The sequence below is a fragment of the Lepisma saccharinum genome, chromosome 7, assembly GCF_977018435.1.
Source record: "Lepisma saccharinum chromosome 7, izLepSacc3.1, whole genome shotgun sequence".
Lineage (NCBI taxonomy): Eukaryota > Metazoa > Arthropoda > Insecta > Zygentoma > Lepismatidae > Lepisma > Lepisma saccharinum.
The window spans coordinates 83,579,066-83,606,175 of NC_139235.1; the positions used below are offsets into that span (position 1 = coordinate 83,579,066).

At 38.2% G+C, this 27,110-nt stretch overlaps 1 protein-coding gene across 1 annotated transcript in view; it reads right to left on the minus strand.

Moving 5' to 3' along the window:
- Positions 1 to 4,068: 4,068 nt before the first annotated feature.
- Positions 4,069 to 27,110, minus strand: part of LOC145989970 (uncharacterized) — a 52,887-nt gene continuing 29,845 nt past the window's right edge. Inside the window, exons 8-11 of the mRNA XM_083125524.1 lie at positions 22,112 to 22,400; positions 18,647 to 18,793; positions 11,298 to 11,513; positions 4,069 to 4,949 (exon numbers count right to left, since the gene is read on the minus strand). Coding sequence (XP_082981650.1) covers positions 11,340 to 11,513; positions 18,647 to 18,793; positions 22,112 to 22,400 — 610 coding nt within the window. The 3' untranslated portion in view covers positions 4,069 to 4,949; positions 11,298 to 11,339. The remainder of the gene's footprint in view (positions 4,950 to 11,297; positions 11,514 to 18,646; positions 18,794 to 22,111; positions 22,401 to 27,110) is intronic.

Sequence of the window (27,110 nt, forward strand, 5' to 3'; positions counted from 1 at the left end):
CTTCTTCTATACATGAAGGGCTCAGGTGTAAAACATGGTAAGTGACATTGTGGTCATTTTTGAGTTACAAAGTAAAATGTGCCATCCTTCAGTTTTCGAATGAAATTGCCATGCCATACAATTTCCTCATAAAGCTTTCTGAAATTGGTTAACACAACACGAAAACAATTTATCTACAGTGTAGCTCCTAATAACCTTTTTTCTTAATGAGCTCAGAAATAACCAAAATGTTACTTACCATGTTTTATACCCGAGCCCTTCATATATAAAAATGGATGTGTGTGTGTGTGTGTGTGTGTTTGTTTGCTCCGGCATAACTCTCAAACGTTTGGAGCAATTTCAACCAAACTTGGTACACATATCACTTGCAAGCTGGAACAAAATGCTTCCTTTTCTTTTCTTCCTCGATAAAAAACTAAACTGTGAAAAACTTGCCTCAGAGCATTAATAAATATTAGGAATGGGACCGATTAATCGGTACTCTATCGGTATCAGCTGATATAGGCATATCGGTGTATCGGTAAACTTACCAATTATTTTACCGATCCAATATATCGATAAATATCTTATAATTTAGTGCAAAATTCTGCCATTTTGTTGTAATTTTTATGGATAATCTCCATGCCCTTCTTTCTAAAAAAGTAAATGTCTAAATATTCAACTTCTTTTGCATTGCAGTCACCTTGAAACACGCATTTATTAAGGAGACGAATGAACATTTCAGGTTCTTCAAGGACCATTTCTAATTTTATATTGGATCGGTAGAATATTGGTTATCGGTATCGGTAAATTTTATATCGGCCCATCCCTAATAAATATGTATAAATTCAATGGGACTTGGATTAATAAAAGTTGCACTTTTTTACGTCTACGGAGGAAAATTCAAGTAGAATTTACGTATAATTCCCGGAGCCAATAATTCATGCATAATTCCCAGATTTCAAGAAATTCCCGCTGAGTAGCCACCCTGTGCACCATTAAAAAGTTATGCACCAAACTAATGGGGCTGCCTATGACAGTGGAAGAAGACAACTGAAAGATGCGGCTTGTAGATTTAATACAGACGTTACTACAGTGTAGCGTAGCACTCGACAACGAAAACATTACGGTAATTGTTCAAAATGGCGGACCCCAGCATCGCAAGGATTCTTGCCAACAGGTCCTCTCACTCAAATGGTTGACGATTGGGTGCTGAACTGAGGGACACCTCCTGGCAAGAATCCTTGCTGCCTGTGATATCGTCAGAATGCCTCCAAGGATGTTAGAGCAGATGCGAGAGAGCTTCTTGCGACCATGTCGTGCCTGCATCGATGCTGGGGGCTGCCATTTTGAACAATTACTGTAACATTTTCGTCGTAGGGTGCTACGCTACACTGTAGTAACATCTGTATTAAATCTACAAGCCGCATCTTTGAGTTGTCTTATTCCACTGTCATAGGCAGCCCTAATTAGTTTGGCGCATAAATTTTTAATGGTGTGTTTCCAGACCGAGGTTCCTTATCTCATATTGATACTTGGGTGAGTCTCCATCCACACTGCAAGTTTGAAGGTCACGGAAACACCCTGTATATACAAATATATACCTAGTCTTACCATAAATACTGTCACAAAGTATTAAGGAAATTGACACAAAATGCTGAGAGATATTTTAATATCCTAATAACATTACTGAAATGGATGCATGACAAATCAAAATCACAAATCATTATTCAAAATGGCCACGCTTAGCACACACACATTCCGTAAGTCTTTGTGGCCACGCATCAATTGAATTACGCAACACATCGACTGGAAAATGAGCAACTGCCTTCAGAAGAGACCACTTTAAACTTTCAATATTGGGATGTCTCTTCTTGCAAGCCATCTCCTGAAGCTTGGACCACAATTTGTAGTCCAAAGGGTATAGGTCCGGACTTGCAGAAGGCCAATCCGAAGTGGAAATTAAGTCTGGTACATTTGCCTCCAGCCACTGCTGTGTTGTTCCGGCATCATATGTTGGGGCTGAATCTTGCTAGAAGCTCCAGTTCTGACCATGGAAGACAGTGTTGTTGACATTCTTGACTAGTCTCTCAAGCACTGTCTGCTGGTACACTTTGGCTGATGTTTTTACCCCTTTTTCACAGAAATGGAGCGTGCCCTCATAGCAAATGTTCCAGACTTCATTTCCACTTCAGATTGGCCTTCTGCAAGTTCGGTCCTATACCCTTTGGACTACAGATTGTGGTCCAAGCTTCAGGAAATGGCTTGTAAGAAGATACATCCCAATATTGAAAGTTTAAAGCTGTCGGTCTCTTCTGAAAGCAGTTCTCATTTTCCAGTCGATGTGTTGCGTAATTCAATTGATGCGTGGGCACAAAGACTTACGGAATGTGTGCATGCTAAGGGCGGCCATTATGAATATTGATTTGTGATTTTGATTTGTCATGCATTCATTTCAGTAATGTTATTAGGATATTAAAATGGCTCTCAGCATTTTGTGTCAATTTACTTAAAACTTTGTGACAGTATTTATGGTAAGACTAGGTATATCCACACTGCCACTGGCAAATTCACCCTCTACCCCAAAGAAACCTGCCACACCTCTAACCTCATTTATATCCTCATCTGAAATATCTGTGGTGGCTTCTATGTTGGGGAAACATCCACAGCCTTCAACCTCAGAATCAACAACCACCACTCGTCCACCCAAAACCTTGACTTCACTGTTGCTGTGCATACCAACCACCATAATATCCCCTTCAATGACTGCTTCCAGGTAGCGATCATCCACCCCTTGCACCAATCCACCAACACCTCAGTACATAAAAAATGGGAGGGGGCCTACATATCAGCCATGATTGCAAGCAAATCCCCTGGCCTGAACAAGGCCACCCAGTAATGTCTCCCATCCTCACCCCTCACTTATATCACCATCCTTTGCCTCCCCCCACATTCCCCACCACTCACAATTTTCGACAAGCCTCGTGAAAGAACGATATTTTTCTTGGCACTCTCTACAACTTCCTTCTGGACCTGGCAACACTGCAGGCCACTCTATTGCTCCATCCGTGTCATTAAATTCACACGCTTTGTTTCTAGATACGGCCGCGAAAATTTGAATTTTTCCTGTGTCTGGTGAGTGTTCCCCCCTTTTCTGTTTTACTTGTTATATATATGTAAAACGTGATGGGACTGAATATGCCAACCAACCAATGAAAGGCTGCTTGAGAGGCTTTGGTCCTCAACCGGCTGTTGCACACTCAGTTTAGTTTTTGGACAGACACAGGGTTGGCAAAATTTGTATTTTTTATAAAAGAAACAAAACTAACCTTTTTTTGTTTTAAACATGTTTTAAATGTTTTAAACAGGAACCAAAAAAATTTGAACAAATAAAACGTTTAAAACATAATCCATGAAGACTCATTTACTAAGAATAATGATTAAAAACAATCTCTTAATCATCCAAGGATGGACTGTGTTCCTATTATAAAGTAAATGTTTCACTAGTAAACGTTTCACTAACTTCCTAAAATACATGTTGCCTGTTTGAGAAGCTGCAACTAATCCACAGTTTGCCACTCAGTTCACGTGGTAGCTACTCTGTTGTTTTTTAAATATATTTTATCGTGAATGCAACTAAATATTGACATTAACAATTATGTGCAGTATGTTAAATAAGGAACAAAACTGTTTCATGCACATAGTATTCAATTTTAAAAATGTTTTAAACACTTGTAACCAGGTGTTTAAAAACGTGGCCCACGGGTATTAATCACGATATGTTTCTTTGTTAACTGATGTATATTTTCAGTCACTGAACAGATTTCTACGCACAATAAACAAAATGACACGGATTGAATAAAAAGGCAAAGTTACAAAACATGCAAATAACCACAAACTATCAAACACCAAGTATGAAAATGTATTTTAAACAAGTCTGAAAAAAAAACATGTTTAAAACACTTTGTTTTAAACATTTGTGAAAAAAAAACAAAGCCGTGTTTTTTAAACATTTAAAACAAGCTGTTTAAGACACTTTTGTTTTAAATATGCCAACTCTGGAGAGACATAGCAGAGAAAAATGGGGAAGAGAGTTTTGAAATTGTTAAAATAAACACACATCAACTACCAATTTTGTATACTTCATTTTTCTTTATCCTTCAAAGTTAGACAAAAAAAAGACGACTCTACAGAAAGTGATTTTTCTTTTTCTTTTCTTTTTTCTGGCTTTCATCATTCACTGTACAAAACAGGTTCCTTCTAAACTTTATAAAGCAACTCAAAAAGAGTATTTAATTTGTTTCCAAACAAACAGATTTCAAGAAGAACATATAATTTTCCAAGCATGCAAGTTTTTCGAGATCACATACATTTTCATGTATTTGTTCAATTTTTGCAACAATGTCAACAGTTCAATTTTTGAAACAATTGTGTTTATAAAAGCTGTACAAATCACAGATACAGTTAAGAATGATTTATATAGATATGTAATTATCAATATCTAACATAGCACAACAATTGCACTAAAGTTTCTGTATGCATAAGTATATCTGAACTTTGAAGAAAGAAAGAAAAAAGAAGAGAGAATTTTCTGAACATGTAATGCTATACTCTCTTGAAACAAAAACACGATAGTGAAAGGAAAATTATTCACAGCATATACACTACAGCACATCTATCATTACGATTTAACACAAGTACAATGCCTGCATACATGTGTGCTGTTGCAATGGCAAAAATCAGCCAATTGAAGTATGATCTGCTGCCACACCATCTTATTCACCTGACCTGGTATCATCAGAATTCATCTCTTCCCATAGAAAAAAAATCCTCAGCGGAAAGCGATTTTCATCATATGACACGAAGGCAGCAGTGGAGGACTATTTTGCAAGCCTTGAAGAATCTGCTTTTCGTGCTGGTGTCACGGTGCTGGATCATCGTTGAACAAAGTACATTACTCTCAACGGAGACTATGTAGAAAAATAAAAACAAAATTCAACAACTAACTATGTTCTTTGACCTTTGTCATTCTTAGAACTTTTCAAGTGCCCCTAATTGTATGTAAATAAGGGTGCTCCAAAATCATATTTAAATGACACCAATGCCGATAATTCTTACAGATACAAACCTATACTGATACTTACAAAATTATAATATTCAAAATATTTATTAATTTTAATATGTAAGCATATTAAATTATTTATAATTTCATGAGATAATAACTTAATCACCCAGTTCACTTCTCTCCACAATGTTGAAAAAATAATGAAAATTATGCACTACATGCACCTCCCCGCCAGAGATTACTCAAAATCTCAGAAATATTTTAACGTCGCCATGTTTTCAGTGTTAGTCAGATCTTCAAGCCACTAGGGTGCGTTCGTTAAAATTCCCCGGTCTCCGAGTCCGTGCGCGACTATCAGCATACCTAGTTTTTATTGAAAATCTGGTCTGCCGTTCCGTGCCAACTAACAAAGAAATTATATATATTTTGTTTATCTGTGTATTTGAGATTTCTATTAAACTGTTATACTTGTGCAATAACTGAACAGTTGGTCTTGGTGTTATAAGATTGACATGAAGGAAGAAGAGTGGATAAAACAGCTATTCCTAGAAATTTCCAGGGAAAGTGACTCAATAGTTGGGCAGTTTGATTCAGATGATCATTGAGTCCCATCAGCATAACATTTGTTCAAAGTGCTGTGAAAAATTAAAAATATTGTAAATCGCTAGGTACTTTATTTGCAAAAGAAACTAATTCTTTCAAGTGCCTCCCCAACGTCACAGTGGCAATGACACTGCATGTAATCAAAAGGTCTCAAGTTTGATACCTGGTGGAGGCACATAGTGGTTCTACTCACTATAAACTGTAGATCTAGTCTCAATTAGCTTTTCTGTGGATGGAGTGGAAATATTAGTTTTTCCAATTTCATGGTCACACATGTAAAACTAAGATTTTCATTACGTGGAATATTACTTATTTTGTCCCGTGCATTTAATATATTAACTAAAATGTACATTTCATGGTTTTATAGAATCTCAATTGTTTGCAAAAAACTATTTAATCATAATAAGTGAGGGTTCGGAAATGGAATCGAAAGCTTGGAAGAACTCTTAAAGTGTTTTCTTCGTGCTGTTTGTGTGTTTTTGTTGTCTTTAACAAGACTGTACATTTGCTTATGTTTTAGGTGATAAAGATGAATGATGAAACAGATGAAGAAACCAACACAAAAAGGCAATTACTTCATCTCTTGTCTTCAGGTGAATAAATTTATTTTTGCTGGTGGTGGGGATCGAACCTACAATAGATCTGTGATTTCACTTGAAATCTGGCATACTAACTAATTATTGTTCATGAAAAAATATAAATATGCTGACCAAGGCAGTAATTTATTTTATTAAAAACATAAACTAAACGTAACGTTTCAACCTTCTAGCAAGGTCTTCATCAGACTCTGTATCAAGTACAAAAGTAACAAGATACACAAAAAGGGCATTATATATACACAAACTTCACTCCCTCCAGACTATTAGAAAGTTGTTAGGAACTTTCTAGCAGGTGGCTTTCACTTTCCAACTGTACTTTCACCTAAAAGGCTAAACATAATTACTTTCATATAGAATGTGAAGAGATATTCATATAGAATATCTCACGCTCTTTTTCCTTCATTTTTCTCCCTTCTCCTCTCCTCTTTCTCTCTTGTTCTTTCCACTCTTTCTAACACTTTCTTCCATTCTTTGTTTAACTTCAGTCCCCCATTCCAGTTCATTGTGTCTTCTTCACCTTTCTTCTCTATTTCCTTGGCTTCCTTCCATTTTCTCACTAACATTCTCTTCTCCCTTCCTATCTGCTTAGCCTCATCCCACTCTATGTCATGTCCTGTTTCTCTCGTGTGTTTAAATATCGCATTTCTCTCTCTCTTAAGTCGTACATCATCCCTATGTTGTTTCAACCTACCTATTTTTCATTATTAAAAAGATAATGGGAAAGGAAATTATAGGAGAATGGGATAGTGAAAGGGTAGTGAAGGCGCTGGAAACCATTTGGAATAACGGTTACAGTATAATGGGAGATAAAATAATGTTAATGAATGAAGGACTGAATATAGGTTCTAGCCTAAGCCCAGCATTGGCTGAATTGGTTATGAATGAATGGGAAAAGAAAGTGATAGAAAAAGGAGGTGACAAAATAATTCTGTTTTGCAGATATGTGGACGATTGTTTTGGCATATGGAAGGGAACAAAGAGGCAGTTCGACATTTTTGCCAAAGAAATTCAAGATGAAGAAAGAGGGATTTTATTGGAACTTGAAATAGAAGAAGAAGGCAAGTTAAGCTACCTTGATATATTGATGAAAAGGAAGAGAGGAGAAGAAATTGAAACAGTTTGGCATCAGAAGAAGTGTGCAGCAGGGGTTTTCTGCCACAAAAGAAGTGATGTAAGTGAGGGGACAAAAAGAAATTTCATAAAGAATATGGAGGACAGAATAACGAAAATATGCACGAAGGAATGTGAAAAAGAAGGCAAAATAAATAGCCTATGGAAACAGCTGGAAAAGAATGGCTATGAGAAACAGGATAGACTAGACATAAACAGAAGAAGGAAGAAAAGAGGAAGAGAAAGAAAAAGATGAAGAGAAAGTAAAAGAGAGAAGGTTTGGAATAAGGAGTATGGGGAAGACCACGGAAAAGATATGCAAAGTGCTTAGGAAAGCGGGCATTAAAACTTACAGGAAGGGAGGAAGAAGCATCTTAGGAATAGCGAAGAATGCAAACAAGAAAAAGGAAAACAGAGAAGAGGAAGAGGAAGGGATTATCTACGAAGTAAAATGTAAAGAATGTCAGAGTGTGTACATAGGAGAAACAAAAAAGAGACTGAAAGATAGGTTGAAACAACATAGGGATGATGTACGACTTAAGAGAGAGAGAAATGCGATATTTAAACACACGAGAGAAACAGGACATGACATAGAGTGGGATGAGGCTAAGCAGATAGGAAGGGAGAAGAGAATGTTAGTGAGAAAATGGAAGGAAGCCAAGGAAATAGAGAAGAAAGGTGAAGAAGACACAATGAACTGGAATGGGGGACTGAAGTTAAACAAAGAATGGAAGAAAGTGTTAGAAAGAGTGGAAAGAACAAGAGAGAAAGAGGAGAGGAGAAGGGAGAAAAATGAAGGAAAAAGAGCGTGAGATATTCTATATGAATATCTCTTCACATTCTATATGAAAGTAATTATGTTTAGCCTTTTAGGTGAAAGTACAGTTGGAAAGTGAAAGCCACCTGCTAGAAAGTTCCTAACAACTTTCTAATAGTCTGGAGGGAGTGAAGTTTGTGTATATATAATGCCCTTTTTGTGTATCTTGTTACTTTTGTACTTGATACAGAGTCTGATGAAGACCTTGCTAGAAGGTTGAAACGTTACGTTTAGTTTATGTTTTTAATAAAATAAATTACTGCCTTGGTCAGCATATTTATATTTTTTTCATAATCATGGAAACAAGGCTTCATGGTGTTATAATTATTGTTCACCTGAAAAAGAGGAAGGGTTTTTTGACCCAGAAATATTACCATTGGAGGTTTCTAGCAAATGTGTGGATCCCAAAAAGCAGGGGAAATTGGTTGGGGGGAACCTGTTGGGGTGAAGGTGAGACATTTGAATAAAACATTCTTTTTGGCAGTTGTGAGTTGATGATCTGCTGAAAATTCTGTTTTCTGTTCTGTTCTGTTTTTTGTAGTTCAATAGGTGTTTTGAAACATGTACTGTGTTCAGATTTTCAAACACATATAAATTAAAGTTGTTAATAAGGAGGAATGAAATGTTATATTTACAGCCAACATGTTGGGCTAGACACACTATATACAATATTACATGTACTACTGAAGAGAATATTTCACTTGTAGTTCCTCTACTAAAACCATTGTTTCAGATGATTTCCAAGAACCGCAGTAGATTCTGTCTAGTGTAAACAGCAGAAATTTCCAGCAGGGGCCCCAAAACACCACAATCGACCAGACTGTACTTAATTTATCCAGCCATGTTGGTATCGTCAATATCAATACGAGGGTCACTATTTATATTTTGAGCCTAACAATGAAAAAACAGGAATTTGGCATTGAAAACTGCTTTATTGTTTTTCGAAGTATTCTCCTTTATGGTCAATACACTTTTGCATTCGTTCGAACCATTTGTCAAAGCAGTTTTTTCAATCTTCTTGAGACACCTCCATAATATGGTTTTTGAATGCATCAACGGCATCTTCCGCCGACGAAAATCGTTGTCCATGCAATTTATTCTTGACTTTCGGGAACAAGAAGAAGTCATTGGGTGCCAAATCAGGACTGTACGGTGGATGACCCATCAATTCGATTTTTTGATTGTTCATAAAGTCGGTTGTTAGACGAGATGTGTGACAGCTGGCATTGTCTTGATGAAGAATGATCCGACGGCGTTTGTTTGATTTCCGTAATTGACCGAAGACCTCTGGCAAACAAATTGTTGTGTACCATTCAGAGTTGACCGTTCTACGTTCCTCTAAAGGCACAGTTGCAACATGACCAGTTTTTCCGAAAAAACAGGCGACCATTTGTTTCGATGTGCTTCGAGCGCGAACAACTTTTGTTGGATTGGGTTCATCTTGAAACACCCATACAGTCGACTGCTGTTTACGTTCCGGCTCACATACATATATCCATGATTCGTCACCTGTTACAATCTTATATACGTCTTTTGAAGCACCACGATTGTATTTATTGAGCATTTGTTTGCACCAATTGATGTGAGCGTCTTTTTGAGTTTTTGTCAAATTGTGTGGGATCCAACGAGAACATACCTTTCTCACAGCTAAATGATCATGTAATATTTTGCCTAATGCCTTAGGTTGCCTCAATTTCACAGTATGTCACATGACGATCTTGCAGTATTAGGTTTTGCACAGCATCAATGTTTTCTTGAACAACAACTGATTTTGGACGACCTTCGCGAATCTCGTCGGTGAGCGAATGGCGGCCACGATTAAATTTGTTATACCAGCGTTTCACAGTGGCAAAGGATGGGGCTTCATCGCCAAATGTGGAAGTACGTTGATTGATGCACTCTTGTCTTGATAATCCAAGTCAAAAATCGTAAAAAATCATCGCACGAAAATGTTCACGAGTTAATTCCATTTTATTGTTGTCGCGCAATCTCCAAGGCAACATAAAGAACACAAATGAAGCTATTGACAAAACATTTGAAGTACGTTATGGTCAATAATGCCAGACGATTCCGTGCAAACGTCAAATCGCGCCTAACTTCAATCAGAGTTGCCAAGGCTCAAAATATAAATAGTGACCCTCGTATTATCATTGATATTTTTTATATTTAATATATAGGGACATTGAATTTTTGCGATGCGCGAAATGTGAAAAAAAGAAGCAATTTGAACATTCTGCACGTAACTACACCCCCAATGATGAAATATGCATGAGTTTTATTTGCAAAATAATGCGAAATGTGTGCTTTTCCACGAAATGAACGCTTTTTCGCGAAATAACTGTGAAATATCATCAAATTAAGTAGAAAACACGCAAAAACCGCCATTCGAGGTTTTGCGCGCAAACTGTCGATTTGTAATGAAACGTTTGCCTAAAGTTTCCTACCACTTGCAGCTGAAGAACGTTTTATCTTGGATCACATCAGGAAGACGCTGCAAATTGGGATTTCCCATGCACATAATCTCAGTTCGAAAACTTCGCTCCCTGTCAAGCTGCATTCTTTTCTTCCCCCGAATGTCTACTCAACTTCCAGTTTCATTGAACTTGCTAGCTGTAGCAGCGATAAGATTAGTCTGTTCCCGCACATCAAGGGAAACAATGGTGTCATTTGTGTTCAGTCATGAATGAATTTTGTTTATCATCATGTGATTTTCAACATGTGTTTGTGTATGTGCAGTAGTGATTATTTTATTTGTTGGACAGCAAGGATATCCTTTAAATACATACAATGAATAAATCACTTGAGACTTGCAATTTAGAAATAAAGTGATTTTGTGTTGATGTTTTCTTTTTGGTTGTACAGCTAAGTACTTGTGTATGTGTACAGTATATAAAAATGAAGTAGTTTATCAATTTATAGTTCTTTTGTATGTTGTTTCCTCTCATAATGAAAAAGTGTGTACCAATTTTTTTTTTCCAACATTTTATTTACCGCTCTCCTCAGTTTTTATTTACCATAAATTTGTTTCCCTAATATGTATCTCGACTTGATATTCAATCGATGTCAAGAAATTGCACTCAGGAATAGAAACCATGATGACTACAACAAGATGATAAAAACTTACCTTTACTGCCCATCTTTAACCCTTGCGATTGGAAATTCACATTCACCTTGCACAAGTGAAACCCATCAGCATTTTCCTCCTCCGGAATGCTCGTTCTATTACGATGGCTTCCTTCGTAGGTTCAATGCGCCAGTATGAGCCTTTGCCAGGGTCATCCTCGGACCTCGGCACCTTGAGGAAATATCGATTTAGTGACAAGTTGTGCCTAATCGAATTCTGAAACAAAAGGGAGAACAATTCAAAAGTTAGTACCACAAGCATATACGAGGGTGGATCAAATGAAAATGCAACAGGGGCCACAGAATTAAATTAACAACGTTTATTTCAAACGTAATCTCAAAAGTTACACGAGAACTTGTTCCACTGTTTCACCAAATGGTGGATACCCTGCTCGTAACTCCTTTGGCTGAGATCGGAACCAGTTGTGAACATTGTCCATGACTTCATTGTCCAAGTGGAAGAACGGACCCTTCAATGCCTTTTTCAACGGACCAAAGATATGGAAGTCACATGGTGATAGATCAGGGCTATATGGTGGGTGTTCCAACACTGTCAACCCAAACATCGCCAACATGTTGTTTGCAACAGCTGATGTATGTGGCCGCACGTTGTCATGCAGCAAAACCACTCCAGAGGACAACAGGCTGGGCCGTTTGGCCTTGATTGCTGCATGCAAATGGTGGAGGGTACTGTAGTAACAAGTCCAGGAACTCAAGGAGAAGGGGTCCTTCATAATCGAAAAAACATGTCAGCATCACTTTGCCATGCCACAGCTCTACATCATCTTGGGACTTCTTTGGCGGTGGAGAGCTCCGATGTCTCCTCCACTGTCTGCCTGCTCGGACGATACTGTTGCCTGACTGCCTATGCATATCACGTGCGACTATCTAGGGCAAGTCAATTATGCATTTTTTCCTTCCTTACCTCCGGCTCTACCTCTGCACAGGGTTGTCGGCACACACATACATACATACATAAATATAATCCAATACATCCACAGTTCCGTTTTCATTTGATCCACCCTAAAATGTAGCAAAGTACAACAATCAACTGTACATAATAATGCATAGTCTATGCCATGTACCAACATAGTCTTTTATTCAAAACTCTCGATGGGACAGATTAATCGGTACTTTTTCGGTATGGGGCAATATAAAAATGTCAGTTTATCGACTTATGGGTAAAATTACTGAGTAATCTATAAATACATTCATTTTAGTTTCTTAACCTTTAGAGGACCAAACCTCTCTCGTTTGTTACCCCTCTTACAGACCAGATTTTCCAGGTGAATGCTTTTCAATTGTGCAATGAAGTACAAAAAAAATTTCCCAGCAGGAGAACTAAAGTGAGAATCATAGAACTTCAGACCTTCTGTAAACAAAAGCTTGTGTACCCTAACAGTGTTGCAAACTTATGAAAAAAAAAATAATCCACATAGCCTACAAGGTGTAAAAACATTTCCATTTGTCAACAGATGCGGAATAAGCAGTGTATCACTGATGACCTGTTGAAAGTTATTGAATGTATGTAAAAAAAAAAAAATAATAAAAAAATGTACATCTTGCCTGGTGGCCGACTTTCAGACTCATCACCGAAGTTCCCTGGCTCGAATCCCGGCATGGGTGTTATTTGTGAGTGTCCCTTCATCAATTTCATCTGGCGATCACTCATTCTCATCGTCGGGATGAGCCAAAAGTGGAAGAAAAGAAACGCTAAATTAGAAAAAATACAAAATTGACATCTTATCCCCCAGGAGTAAGACGGTTCCGTACCAAAGGATTAATTTTCTCTCATATTTTACTAAAAAAAAACCTTGCTAGAAGAATGTGACACATTGAGATAAATGACGTTTTGAAACCGAGGTTTCTTCATTAAATTTATTTGATGTTTGAAAGTGTTATGATTTATTATTATAGATAATGAAAGTAAGCTAATACATATGATTTGATTGACTAAATTAATAATTACACTAGTCAACAACCATTTTGCAACATCAAAGGTAACATGTGTTCTTAACTAATTCGGATGTGCTGAGTTCAGATCTGCAACTGAATTTTTTGTATCACGTAACATTTCAGAGATACACGTGACGTCATATCTGGCATAACGTGGATACGTTATTTACATTTGGATTCCAATTTATATGATTTTGGGGAACAATAAAAATAAATTTTGCAAGAATGTATAAACAAACACACTTATAAAAATATTTGTTTCTTTTTCTGGCTATGTTTCCATTGATGACGTTCAAAAAGACTGCTTCTCCCTCCCCCAGAATGAGTTACTGATAAGATAAGATAAGGGAGAATGCTCTACAGACTGAAGGGAGTGTGATATAATGAGTTCACTATTACATGCTTTAAGGTAGAGAAGTTGTGTTGAAGTTACTTGGGTGATACTGCAATGAAGAAAAACCGACGTGGTTGTGTAAATTTACCAAACAATTTCTGCTATGTATACGGGCAGTACACTTTAAAAAGTCAACGCCGAATGTTGACAGAAACGTTGAAACAAGCGTATTATAGCTACTTCGGGTGCAATGTTGGTGATCAAGACAAAGTGTGGGCTCCCCATGTGTGCTGTGTGACTTGTTATTCAACTCTTGTGAGGTGGTTTCGTGGAGACAAAACCCGTGCTATGGCATTTGCGGTGCCAATGGTTTGGCGTGAACCGAGTAGCCATGCTGTGGACTGTTACATTCTAAACGAACAAAATCCAGTATTGTGTACCCCAATATTCCTTCCGCTATGAGACCCGTACCACATGGACCTGAACTCCCAATCCCTAGCCCACCCTCACATTTAGAGGAATCTTTTGCAGAAGAAGAAGAGCCACCCATCCCGTACACTTCCAATGATCCAAGCTATTTTCCACAACCAGAGATGGAACCACTCCTTGTCGACCAGTCCAGACTGAATGACTTGGTTAGAGATATGTATCTAACTAAGCAGCAGGCTGAGGTGCTTGGATCTCGACTTCAACAGTGGAATCTGCTGGCTTCCGGAACTGGAATTACCCATTTCAGAAAGAGACATGAACAGTTTACAGGCTACTTTGAAATTAAAAATTCCCTCTGTGTATGTACAAATATAGACGGTTTAATGGATAAGCTTGGTTTGGAGCACATTCCTGAGGAATGGAGACTGTTTATAGACTCGTCCAAAAGTAGCCTTAAAGGAGTGTTGTTAGACAATGGCAACCAAAAACCATCCATACCAGTCGCACATTCTGTTGAGATGAAGGAAACATATGACAGTATGTCTGTCTTGTTAAATATGATTTAATATAATAAGTACTGCTGGCAGATTTGTGGCGATTTAAAGGTCATTGCCATATTAATGAACTCCAAGGTGGGTTTACAAGGCATTGTTGTTTCCTTTGCTTGTGGGACAGTAAGGTTACAGAATTGCACTACACTGTGAAAAACTGGCCTCCGAGAGAAACCTATATACCAGGGCAACAAAATGTGAAGTATGCTCCATTAGTTAATGCCAACAACATATTGCTTCCTCCTTTGCATATCAAATTAGGCCTCATGAAGAATTTTGTAAAACTCTATGGACAAAGATGGAGATGGTTTTGCATACCTCAGGAGCTTCTTCCCAAAACTAAGTGATGCTAAAGTGAAACAGGGAATATTCGTTGGCCCCCAAATTCGGAAACTGTTGAGACATCACAACTTTGATAGGAAGTTAAGTGTCAAAGAACTAGCTGCCTGGAAGGTTTCTAGTGCAGTGGTGAATGGATTTCCGGGCAATACTAAAGCACCAAACTATACTCAATTAGTTCTGGAACTCCTTGATTCTTATGCAAAGCTTGGATGTCGAATGTCACTCAAAATCCACTTTCTCCACTCCCACCTGGATTTTTTCCCAAATAACTTAGGAGCCGTCAGTGATGAACAAGGGGAACAATTCCATCAAGACATTCGCACAATGGAGCAGAAAAAATTAAGCAGATGGGATCCTCACATGATGGGCGATTACTGGTGGTTGCTAGTTAGAGATAGTGATAAACATTACAAGAGGAGGAAATAAGGGTAAGTGCATCCATTGTGATAGCTGTATATTGTGTATATTACTTATACACACACACACATATGTGTGCGTGTTTGTACCTTGATCTTTTTTACATCTTATTGATGATATTTACTCATACAAATGTAATACCTGCATTCGTAACCTAGTTAAAAATACAAGTCACATAATATATTTTCATCGCCTTCACTACAAACCTCTTTACCAGTGTAACACAAAAACGTTACGTGTTATGACATTTTTACTATCATTTTCGTGTTCAGGAGGTTTGATTTAGTTAAACTGACTCTTTTTTTCCCGTGTTGCAGAAAAAAAGTTTAAATTTGTTGACTAGTGTTATTAATTAGATAAAATAATGAAACTAACTCATTTGATTTGATTGATTTGCTTTATTTTACTTCCCCTCTTGTGCCTCTTATGGCTAATTTGCGAAGATGGGGATGAATGATGATGATATGATGAAATCGATGAATGGACATTCACAAACATTCATGCCCAGGCCACGATTCGAACCCGGGACCCCTGGCGTCGTACCCCGATGTGCTAACCACTCCGTCACGGGGACGGCTAACTAATTTGGAATTCAAATATCACCTATCCCTCATCGTCTCGTAACTAATGACAAATGTGCGTGTCACAACGTGGTCGATCTACACCTCAATGTCACACATTCCAGTATCCTCCAGAGTGTACTTCAACATATCTAAAGTTACTTCATCAAAAACACACTCGTATGTCCTTTTCATCCCGTTCAAAAATGATGGATTATGCAGAAAGACACCAAGGGAAACTAAAACGGCAACTTAGAGAAGCATAAAAGTGGGGAAAGAAGACTGTAGAATACAGAAATATTTGGAGGCAGTCACATTTTATTGTACGCTACATATAAAATAAAATGCATATTTGCGGGTGAATTTTTAAATATTGTCACATTTTTCTTCTCTCTTGTTGAGAGGTGTTCATTTTAAATCAACCTCCCTCACCCTACGGCCTGCCCTCCTTCACCCACAAAAGTATTCCGGAGTGTGAGGATGTCACCATCCGGATGGTGAACACCTCTGAATTATAGATAGACTCCTGCGTCCCACCCCCTCCCCCATTACGGAGGATCGTCACTGACAATGTGAAATCGCACTATCATATGCCGACATTCGACATACCACAGCCTAATAACGGATTTCTTCCGCATCAAGTAGTCCGTTCTATGAAAGTACGCTAATAGAAGAGAAACGTGTAAATTACATTGGATTATGCATTTTAAAATATATTTTCATTAAAGGTTTCTATTTATAATAATAGAATAGGTGGCCACGGTGGCTCAGTCGGTAACGCGTCTGACTACCATGCTCAAGGTCCCGGGTTCGATCCCCGGCCGGTTCAAATCCGGGAACTTTTCTAATTGTGGAAGCGGCCCCGGCGCCTACCCAGCATCGAATAACATGGGTACCTGGGGAAAACCCTGGGGGGTAAAGGCAGTCAGGGGCGTGATGCTGATCACATCACCCCCACTCACGACCGGATCAAGAAAGTGTGGGGCGTTACCCCCACACCCCCTATACGCCTTAATGGTGTGGTGCTATGCACAGGGGAACACTTTACCTTTTACCTTTTTTATTTATAATAATAATACGTGATTATTGTATAAATTACTATCGATCACGTGAACAGCAAGAAAATAGCGCCAGTTTCGAACATGGCGACTTCCATGCGTGCAGGAATGTCTCCCGTGTTTTCAGAGTAGTCATTCGGAAATACAGCCGTTTGAAAAGTGGCAAGAAGCAGGTTGTTCTTAACGTTTATGTGACGTTGTGTCGGGGCTATCCTGAACAAGCAGTGAAGTTGGTGTTTAAGTGTAATTGTGTGTCTGCGTCTTTGTGTTTTCGGTGCGGTGAAATAAAGGAAAACGACCGGTCAAGTTGTGAGTCCCGCGAAAAAAACACATTGTTGCTCGTATAAACAAGTACACCGATTTTGAGATAAGTGCAATACAACGCGAAGTGTTTTCATATTCTTTCAATCAAACAGCCATCCTGTGTACTGTGGGGAAGATGTTGATAATGATGATTGATGACGATCTTCCCAATTTTAGCAGTCGGCGTTAAATCGCCTCTTGTGCCACGTTGCGTTCCTTTTTGGGAAGCAAATTTGACAGACCGTACTCTGACAGGATGATGTCTAGCGCCGAAAATGCCTCAAGTTCAAAAAGGAACTGCTGAATCAAGGTAAGAAAATACATTACTTGCATGAGACGTGCGTAAATAATGCGCTTATTATTGCCTTCTTGTGCACGAGAAACCGAGAGAAAGATAAACAATCTCTTTTTATTCCCCAGCTTATCTTTGTTTAGCTTCTGCTAAAACTGGCGGTATATTTGTTGCACAAAGGAGAAAAAAATACTCTACATGTCGACAATGTTGGGCAATAAAGGCTTGAATTTACTGAAACGAATCTCTCACTCTCTTGTATAACTTTGGCTCTGTCATACTGAGAGAGGAGGGGGGGAAGGGGGGATCTGTTAACCCAGTGTCAGATAAATGGGACTTTTGGCGTAGAAAAATATGTTCATTCTTGAACAAGAACACGTATTTAATCACTTGTAGAAAATTTATTATACTTCAATGTGTAGATTATCAGTTAAAATAAGAATACGTTTTTCCATGTTATGTAAAATTAAAGGTTGCGAGTGAGCAGCATATGATGGCCGCACCATTCACGAACAGCTGGCACGGAGTGATACTTACTTGAAGTGATACGGTTGTTTACAGAGGGTCGCAAGGTTCGTGATTCTTACTTTAGTTGGTTTTATCTTTGTGCTGAATGATGGTCCGCTCAATTATGGAAGATTTAAAAAGATTGGTAGGTCACAAAGGCCTCCACAAAAATGGAAGTGAATGAAAACCCTGTCATCTAAGTCTTGAATATCAAGTATCTTTGATAGGGCCACCAATTTCCACTAATCAAAAATAAAGGTCCCCTGACATGTGACAACAATCCATTAAATCTTCATCCACCTCAATTCAATAATAGAGAGACAGTTTAAAAATAATAATAATTGCAATTAGAATAAATTAGTCATCTCACGTTGATAAACAGAATTCCAAAAATTTGGTTGTACGATTGGCTCTATGGATGCAAATAGATTGAAATTTGCAGATAATCACCATTAAATACCACTTTTTTGATGACATATCACATGTCACTATTTGGATTTACATTTTGCATATCTCTTTTTTCCCTGCTTTCACCAGAGGTAGTTGTATCGTGATAAAATAAGTGAAAAAAAGGCAAAAGAACAAGACAAATCTTACTGACCTGCCACCCTCTGTCTGCTCTCTTGTAGTAAGGATAATTTCTGGAAATGTAGGAGTAGATATCACTCAGTGCTAATTGTTTGTCAGGAGTGGAGGCAATGGCCTGAACTATAAGCTGGTTATACGAGTAAGGAGGTTTTGAATCTTCCTGAAAAAATTAATCAAAATAAACATACTAATTACACTGGCCAACACACAATTTGCCTTTGAAAATAAAATAGCCATTTCTTACTAATTTTGAGGTGAAAAACACGAAAATGACAATTATAAGTATCGATTGGCTCTTGTTTAGGAGGTATGCGTACTTTATTTGGTGTTTGTACTCTGTTCCTATCGTAAACACAGGCATCACAAGCTGGCAACACTGTTGTATTTTGTAAAGGTGGAAACACAGATAAGAACAACAATCAGTTTTTCCATACTTTCAATTGTTCATTGTTGTTCCCAATCTTAAAAATTAAAAGCACGAAATTTCACAATCGGCAGGAGATATTGCACAACATTCTACTGTAAGATGCAATATCTTCTGCTGCTGTCAGTGAATTAGTTCTTAGCGGAATTTCTTTATGTGAGGGTGTAATTTCTTGTGCTGCACCTTGAACTGCTACTGTGTGTGTTAAAGAGATTAATTTATTTGTGATCTGTGTAGTTGGCAGATACACTAGTGATGCCACGTAACTGTGTTAATAGTCCAAATCTCATTTGTTACGTTTGTGGAGAGGTCACGTTTTCAACAGCAAAGACCTATCACCCTGATAGTGAAGAAAGCGTACCAACTTTTCTTTTGGGTGCAGATTGGAGACACGGACAAGACCTGGGCTTCCCACGTTTGCTGCAGTATGTGTGTTAGAAATCTTCCTAAGTTGATAAAAGGGGGTAAAGTTTCTATGCCATTTGCTGTTCCAATGGTGTGGAGAGATCCAAGTAACCATGTAAATGATTGTTATTTCATGGTTCCACGTCTTTCTGGAGGAATAACAAAGAAAAAGAAAAGGACAATTCAGTACCCTAGTATACCATCTGCTATTAGACCAGTTCCTCATGGTGAAGGACTGCCCGTTCCCGTACCACCAACAGAACTTTCCAGCAAATCAGAAGATGAAGATGAGCCAATGATTTTGGAATCTAATGACATTCCTTACGCTGACGAAGAAGCTTCATCTGTGCCACACAAAATCACAGTACAAGAGATAAATGATCTTGTTCGTGACCTTGAATTGCCTAAAGGTAAAGCCGAGTTACTCACCTCAAGGTTTCAAGAGTGGAACTTGCTGGAGGAAAATGTCCATGTAATGTCATTTAGGTCTCGTCATGAGAAGTTCATGCCTTTCTTTCGAAAAGAAGATAACCTTGTGCTCTGTACCAATGTAGATGGTCTGATTAATGCCTTGGACTTCACACACAACCCACAAGAATGGAGTTTGATCATTGACTCATCAAAATTAAGTCTGAAGGCAGTATTGTTACACAATGGCAATGAGCTTTCCAATTGGATATGGTGTCTACATGAAAGAAACTTCCAGCAATCTTAAAAAATTGTTAGACTGTCTCCAGTATAGCTGGTATCTGTGTGGTGACTTGAAGGTAGTCGCTGTGCTCATGGGTCTTCAGTTGGGATATACAAAATACTGCTGCTTTTTGTGCGAATGGGACAGCCGAGCAAAAACACAGCATTACGTGAGGCGTGACTGGCCAACAAGATCTTTGACTGTCGGAGAGAAGAATGTGCAGAACGTGCCATTGGTTGGATCGCACAAAATCCTACTACCTCCCCTACATATAAAATTAGGTTTAATGAAGAGCTCTGTGAAATCCATGGATCAATCTGGACCAGCTTTCAGATTTTTCTCTTGGAAAAGTTTCCTTGACTTAGCGAAGCTAAAATTAAAGAAGATTTTTTTTATTGGGCCACAGATTAGAAAACTCTTCTCTGATGACACATTTGACAGCATACTTCAAAGTGATGAGAAGATGTGTTTTGTCAAGTGGCAACAAACTTCCTAGGCAACATCAAGATAGGTTGAGAACATGTTGTCACTGTATCATAAACTTAACTGCAATATGTCTCTGAAGATGCATATTCTTCATTCACACTTAAGACTTTTTTCCAGAAAATTGTGGGAAGGTTAGTGATGAGCATGGAGAACGCTTCCATCAGGCAATCGCAACAATGAAAAAGAGATACCAGGGGAAGTGGTCGACTTCGATGTTGGCTGACTATTGCTGGATGATTGTTAGAGATAACGCTGAACAACGTCACAAGCGACAGGCAAAGTAATGCAGCAAACAGAAATTCAAGTGAGCTCCAGGAACCATGAACAGGACACAGACACAGAACAACTCATAACCCACCAACCCAACATCCCATTTCCATGATAACACTGTATAAAGTTTAATTATGTACTAATTATAATGTATTCTATTTCAGGAAAACTATGGGCAGTTATGGCCTGGATATTATCACAGGTGCCAGGCCTCGATGTACAAGGCAGCATTATGAAAACACCACATAAACATTAAAGGTCTATCTCTCTTAAACCAGAGCCAATTTTCAATTTTATCTTTCATATTCGTGTTCAGCAGGTTCAAATCTATAAGAATTGGCTAATTTTATGCAGAAGACAAAAAAAAAAGTTGAAAATATGTTGATCAGTGACCATTATTTTTACATGAGCAACCAGATTTGTCACATCACTACTTTAAACCAAAAAATGTGATATGATGGTCAACAAGGCTCTACGAGGATGCTGTGACATGTGTAAGATATTTGTTTGCGTGAAGTAAACTTTCTTGACCCTTTTGTCTTTACAACCATTTGCAACATTGGGAATCTGTGACCGCCCTCTCCAGTTTGATGAGCCGTGTGATAGAAATAATAAAGAACATATTAATTTTGCAGCAATTACAGGTACACCCAATGGCAAAAGAAATAGTAGGCAAATTGCCCATCGTCAGTAGTTTCAACCAGTCCACAATGTAATGATCATGAATTGAAATAAAAACGTCAATAAGAAGTGGACAACATCCGCCTCTCATTAATAGAATTCCATACCTTAAATCATCACTGGCTGTAGAAAAAAAAAAAAGAGAATGAAAATATTGAAGGACAATTTGTCTATTATTATTTTTGCTGTTGACTCTACATTATTTATCGTATTTGCGTGCTAATAGAGAGATTAAAATATATATTCTGCATGTTAATTGTTCATTATTATTATTGGATTGTACTGATTAATGCACAATGAGGACCGGTATAAACAGCGTAATATTTGTTTCTTGTATGTGTTCAAAAAACTGAACATAACACAATGAAATATAAATTCAAAAATTGTAAACTGGCTTCAAAGTGTGAACAAATATAGTAGTTGAAGATGTCAGTAAGTTTTAAATGTTCTGCAAGAACACAAAATATAAAAATATTACATTATTTCTAAGCCCGCACTGTGCTTTCAAGGGTTAAACATACCTTTGAAGGACCTTGTGCTTCTAATGATGGCGGGGGTGGGGAGGGTGCAGCTGTCTCATTTGGTCCTGTCCTGTCCAGTTCCTGATTGGATGGTTCCTCATGACTTGGCACCAGGTGTGGGGGGCTGTGACTAGTTCCATGGCAAGTTGGGCTCATGTTCTCTGCTGTCTCATCTGCTCCCGTGCTGTCAACAGCCTCCGCGGCATTTGCTGTTTCCATCTGAAGATCTGCGCAGCTGTTCCGAGATCCCTGATCACCAGGAGGACTGGTTGGACATGAGTTTGCGGCACTGCAAACAAATAGAGAAGGAATTTATTCAATTCTTTCTGTGCACAACTACTACAGCTAGGCAAATACCTCTTTGAACTGACATAAAACACAACTGATTTTTGCAATTTGCAAGTGATACGTATTAGCAATATCACTCATTTCACATTTCCCACTGAAAGAAAGTGGCATCCAATTTCAAATGTATCAAATAATATCAACAAAAGATTAAATATGATGTATGTGACATAATTTCCTATTTCCTGAACTTCTATTTTTTTGTCAATAGAAAATGACAATCTCAAAATGTGCAATGGAAGAGATTACTTTGTTTTTCCTCTTGCAGTTGATGACTGTTACAAGGATTTATTGATTGATAGATTTGGTTCATTTTACTGCATTTTTCTGCCACTTTTGGCTAATCACAAAGATTAGGATGAGTGGTGATCATATGATGAAATTGATGAAGTGAAACTCATAAAGAATACCCATGCCGGAATTTGAACCCGGGAGCACTGTTACACAATTTTCTATGTAAATTGCAAGAGGAATAATTCTAGAATGAAACCACATGTACAAGAAAATACAAGAAAAAATTACTTGTCTTGATAAAGAAAGAATGTCTCAAGGATAAGCACACCATTATTATGTAAAATTTTCCACTGACTTTGTACACAACAAAAAATACATAATGTTTACAAATTATTTGTTACAGCTGTTCAAAATGAGTCTTGGAATCGCTAGTTCTTCACACTTATGATTAAAAATTATGCAAAATGGAATGAGCATCACATAATGTTGTGACTGAGGTTAACCGGCAGTTGGCAACATTGTGTGTGCCAACAGAAAAAATGTATGTCGAAGGGAGGAAGAAGGAGGGTACACTCGGAGAGAAGGTGGTGTCTTGAGCACCGTGTGCATTTGGACATCCGCTGTGGGTAATTGAAACAAACCTTTTTACTGAAATTCTAAAACTAGTGGGGTCAAACTACATGCATGTGTGTGTTTTTGGTGTCTATATCAAAACATAAAGTTAAACGTTCAATGCATTATTGTATCTTCAAGAAATTAATGACAGCTTTCAAACATGTCACACAGCTGAGTGATAGAACAAGCTTGGCAGTCCAATGACTGCTTAAACATTAAATTTTTATTTGTGGAAAAGAGTATTGGACAAGATGGTGACCATTCATGTTTTCACATTCAACTATTCTTGAACTAAAGTTTTCGATCACTCGCGGAAGCATTGCACGAAGAATAGCATTGATTTCATCTGTAATTCTTTGCTTCAATTCTCTCAAATTTTGTGGCATTGGGGTGAATACCTTACTCTTAAAAGTCAAATCGGGACTTCTCGGTGGCCATTCAATGTCCCCTCTGTGACTGATGACCCTTTCTGGGAATAACTGATGAAACCATATGTTATTGTAACCATTGAAGCAATCTCTCATTGTCTAACAGAGCTCTAATCGATTGGCAGGATCTTGTGGTTTTAATTCTTGTGTAATAACAATTTTGTATGGGTGGAACCCAGGGCAAGCCTCAGCTACTGGGCAGGTCGCAGGTGGCAGATAGCGAATGGCCCCCAGATATGGGGGTTAGCTGCGAATAAGGGGAAACCCGAATAAGCAGTCCCGGACCGAGGCAAACTGCTGCCTTGCAGTGAAAGGGAGAAACCTCAAAGGCTAAGGGAAGAAACCCTAAAAGAAAATCTAGCAGGCCGAGGGCTATAAGGGAGGCAGCCCCTCCCACAAGGCTTTGGAACTATGGCTGATAACCAGAGTGTCCGAGATGAAATTATTAAAAGAAACTACAGAGGAGAAACCGGAATGATTAAACTGTTGACGACCAAGAGAGGGAAAAGGATAATGAGAGAGAGTGGCAACTTGGAATGTACGTGGACTTGCTGGAAAGGAGTTTGAATTAATGATGGAAGTGGCGAGAGCAAAGTTGAATATATTGGCGGTGACAGAGACCAAGAAAAAAGGAAATGGATATGAACAAATAATAGAACCAAATAGTGGTGAAAGGTTTCTAATGTTTCATTCAGGAGTAGGCAAAGAACAGAGAGCAAAAGGAGGAGTGGCTATAGTAATCTCCGAGGCCTACAGACATTATGTTAAATGCTGGAAATTCATCAATGAAAGAATAATCTTGGTAACTTTAACCTTTAACAGTAGCATAAATGAAGACACTACTTTTATTGCTATATATGCACCAAATGAAGATGATATAGCAGAAGAGAAAGATAGATTTTACGAAGAGCTGCAGAGGACAGTGGATGACACCATGGGAGCTGTCTTTGTATTAGGTGACTTTAATGGTAGAGTTGGAAACAACATAGAAGGAATGGAAGGGCTGCTAGGGAAATACGGCGAGACGCACCAGAATAATAATGGGAGAAGATTACTAGATATGTGTGCAGGAAATGATTTTGTAATTACGAACACAATGTTCCCACATAAAGAAACACATAGATATACAAGAGAAGTCCCCAGCCGAAAGGAAAAATCTATTATTGACTACATATTGACACAGAGGAAACAGTGGAGGTTTATCTTAAATGCAAGAGTATATAGAGGTTACGAGTTTGGAAGTGACCACTACTTAGTAATTATGCAGTTACATGTTAATATCAAGACCAAGGACCCTGGTGATAACAAAAGGAAACCTAAAGAAAGAATAAAGGTATATAAATTGAGAGAAGAGGCAAGACAAAAAGATTATCAAGAGGCTGTGAAACAAAGGGTGGAAACATTGGAATGGCCCACTATGAGAGAAGATAAACTGGAAGAAATATGGAGTTTATATAAAGAGGCAATCTTAGGAGCGGCGGCCGAAATCTGCGGAAAGTCCAGCGGAAAGCAACAAGAGAAGAACAGCATGGTGGACGGAAGAGATAAAAGAAATGGTAAAGGAAAAGAAGCAACGGTGGAAAAAATACCTACTCACAAAACATTTAAGTGACTATGAAGCTTATAAACATCAAAGATTAGTAGTGAAGAATATAGTGAAAGATGCAAAACAACAGTCATGGGAAAAATTTGGAGAAGCAATGGAAGGAAACCTACAAAATAACCAAAAGCTGTTCTACAAAGTATTAAAATCGATGCGAACAGAGAAGCAATGTCCTCTTAAGTTCATAAAAGACAAAAGTGGTAACCTCCTCCGAAGTGAAAATGACATTATGGAAAGGTGGAAAGAATATTTCCAAGAATTGCTGGGAGGAAATATGGAAATTGGAGAAAAGGAGAAAGATCGGACTGAGGAAGAAAAACAGCAACACCAAGAGGAGGGAGAAACTGAAGAAGAAATAACTATGGAGGAGCTAAAAAGAGCACTAAAGAAAATGAAACTAGGCAAAGCGGCAGGATATGACCAGATAGCACCTGAGATGCTGAAATTCATGGGCAAAAATGGTCAAGAAATACTACTTAAGATTATTAATCTCATCTGGAAAGCAAAGAAGATACCAGCTGAATGGGAGTGTAGTGTCATTGTGCCAATATTCAAAAAAGGAGACAATAGAGACTGCAAAAACCATCGTGGGATATCGTTATTGAGTGTGCCGGGGAAAGTATATGCGAGGATACTAGAAGATAGAATAAGGCAAGTGGTAGAGCCACAGTTAGATGAGGCACAGTGCGGATTCCGACCAGGAAGAAGCACACAAGACCTCATATTTACCATCAGACAGATCAGTGAAAAACTGATGAGATATGGAAAAGAGGCACATATGGCTTTCATAGATCTAGAGAAAGCCTTCGACAACTTTCCGAGGGATGAAATATGGAAAATACTAAAACAAAGAAATGTTAGCAATCAACTAATTACAGCAACGCAGTGTCTGTATAAGAAATGTAGAAATTATGTCCGCACTGCAATGCAGAGTCTCAAGAGTTTGAGATTATAGTAGGACTTAAACAAGGATGTATCCTTAGCCCACTCCTCTTTATTACCTTAATGGATGATGTTATTAAATCATGCAATGGGAAGGTACAGAAATTCAAGCTGGGGTATAGGTTTTTAAAACAAATATATATAAACCATTGTGCCTTCGCCGATGACATATTAATATTGGGAGATTCCGAAAGAAATTTACAAAAGAACGTGAGAATCTGGGAAAAAGAGTTAAGAAAGAGGGGCATGAAGATAAATGATAAAAAGACTCAGACCATGATGATGGCACGACAGCCAAATATACATCAGATTGATTTGAATAATGGAACGACATTAGAACAGACTACAGATTTTAAATACCTCGGGGTTATAGTGCAGCAAGATGGCAGAATAGATGGTGAAATTATAGCTCGATCCCAAGACTCAGGGAGACTCTTTAATGCGCTAAAGAGAAATTTCCTAAATAATCCATTAGTGACCAAAACTACAAAAATCCGTGTGTATAAAGTGATATATCTACCTACATTACTTTATGGTAGTGAAACCTGGACATTGACAAATAAACATAGGAGTAAAATACAGGCTTCAGAAATGAGATTTCTCCGTAAAATAGAAGGGAAAACAAGAAGAGACAAAATTAGGAATCAGACCATTAGAGCTAGCCTGGGCGTATTACCAGTGCTTGAGAGAATCGAACAGAACCAGTTACGATGGTTTGGGCACATACAAAGAATGGAAGACTCCAGAATAGCTAAACAAGCCTTGAATGCAAAGATGCAAGGAGCAAGACCACGCGGGAAACCCAGAAGAACATGGGAAGAAGATGTGAAGG